We start from the raw sequence: 1,695 nt of genomic DNA, 5'->3' as shown, positions 1-1,695 counted from the left end.
TTAATTTTGGCCATAGCCATATTCCTTAACACTGATAGGCCCAACAGAGGCTCTCTCCCATCGCAGATCTGAGGAACAAAAGAAATTGTGAGAAAGCCTTCTACGTAAAAGGAAGAAATTGGGAGTTAGTTTATACCTTTAAGAAGCTGATCACTTCCACTCCTGCTGCTACAGGTTGTGTCACAGCAGCTACAAACCTGGTTGGATTCATCTGCAGACACCCACCTGCCAAACAAACATTACTTGCACAGCCTCATTTACATCATCATCTTGAGTCTTGGTTAACATACCCATTAGCAGAAAATGAACAAGCTTTCTGTTCAGGACTTGGAGTATAAGTAGAAGCAGTTGCTGTAGCCGCCTTCACAATGCATGTGATGTAGATCTGCAGAAACAGTTGCAAGCACACCATGGCAGCATATCATACAAGGGAATTGCACAATTAAAATCACATACATACCAATCCACTGTCTGCTTGCTGGAACCTAAAAGCCTCTAGTTGAAACTGGAGCTTGTCACCCTGAGTCCGGGTCATGAAGCGAGACCTGGAGCCTGTGATTTTGGCATCAACCATACACCTAAGGTAGAATCCAGTTAGACCTCTTCCACATTCCCATGAGGAAACTACATAAAGGACTCCTTACCCATTGTTCTCAATAAAGGAGTATCTAGGGACAGCACTGGCATCAGGAACTACAGTAGCCACACAGCCATCCACAAAAACACGCAGAGGAACATGGTTGTACGACCTTACAGAGGCTTCAAAGTTGATGATGTCACCCAAGAAGTACTGATTAGAAGGCCTCTCAAATCTCCAGTCATCTGTTGAGAGATCAGTTTATCAGTTGAGGTTCACACAAAGACGACACTAAATTGCAGTCTACCAACCAGTCATGAGCTTGAGAGAGAACACCAGAAGTTCCTCAACAACTTTAGTGGAGGCATATGGCATCCAAGTGGGCATTAAGGTATCACTGCTCACATCATGTAATCTACATGAGGTTGGGAGAAAGAAGCAGTCACCACAACTGGTAAATGAAAGGGTATTAGAATGCCAAACAATTCAGAATTTAGTCCTTACCTCAAATAGTGACACTCAATATTAACCACTGCACCGCTGCTCCTGACAATAGGACCACCATATGAAGCCTCTTGTGGAGTGTAGGTTAAGGTGAACGTATAGATAAGCTGATTTTCAGTCACCTAAAGGGTTAGCAGTGTAAGGATTGCTCACAGAAACCTAAAAATGCACAAACAAAAAAAACTAAAATCACATCACCTGTGGTATGCTGCCACACCCATGCAGTTCCGACTCAAAGATGAGCACTTGAGTAGAAGGATCCTCTCCAGTTGCAGTACAGCCTCCCAGGGAAAAAGCGGTGGGCTTTAGAGATTGTCCAGTCCCAAAGAAGTCTTTCATCACCTCCACATATACAGAGCTCTCAGCACACTGAGCCACCACACTGTTTGGAGGGACAGGATGACGCAACTCAAAAGGAACATCTGGTTGTTGTGGTTCTTCCGGTAGTGTTGGAAAGCTCCATGTCAGTTTTGCCACTGGACCCATCAACAGCTCTTTTGACTGAACACCAAAAATATCTTGAGAAGGCCTTGCAAAGTCACTCCTGGCTGGGGTCTGGACAGCAAACCTTTGCATTGATCTACCTTGCCATTGTGCATCAGATACACCAACAA

The 1,695-nt window shown here is 44.4% G+C and overlaps 1 protein-coding gene across 1 annotated transcript; it reads right to left on the bottom strand.

Annotated features, from left to right (window-relative positions):
- Nucleotides 1-1,695, bottom strand: LOC141309621 (zona pellucida sperm-binding protein 3-like). The gene is made up of 8 exons (XM_073832553.1): nucleotides 1,280-1,695; nucleotides 1,082-1,203; nucleotides 889-992; nucleotides 645-822; nucleotides 461-578; nucleotides 291-385; nucleotides 137-225; nucleotides 1-68 (listed from the first exon to the last, which is right to left on the bottom strand). Exons 1-8 carry the CDS (start codon nucleotides 1,655-1,657, stop codon nucleotides 1-3), a joined length of 1,152 nt encoding a protein of 383 aa, XP_073688654.1. The 5' UTR covers nucleotides 1,658-1,695.

Source organism: Garra rufa, chromosome 1 (assembly GCF_049309525.1).
Source record: "Garra rufa chromosome 1, GarRuf1.0, whole genome shotgun sequence".
Classification (NCBI taxonomy): Eukaryota; Metazoa; Chordata; class Actinopteri; order Cypriniformes; family Cyprinidae; genus Garra; species Garra rufa.
The sequence above is the reverse complement of the archived record's forward strand: the minus strand, read 5'-3'. Positions and strand labels throughout refer to the sequence as shown.

Excerpts from the sequence above, each read along its gene's own strand:
- LOC141309621 (XM_073832553.1), bottom strand. The coding sequence starts at position 1,657 with ATGCAAAGGTTTGCTGTCCAGACCCCAGCCAGGAGTGACTTTGCAAGG. Across the intron at positions 993-1,081 it reads ATTGAGTGTCACTATTTGAG|ATTACATGATGTGAGCAGTG; the intron begins GTAAGGACTAAA and ends AACCTCATGTAG. Across the intron at positions 226-290 it reads TGTTCATTTTCTGCTAATGG|GTGGGTGTCTGCAGATGAAT; the intron begins GTATGTTAACCA and ends TTTGTTTGGCAG.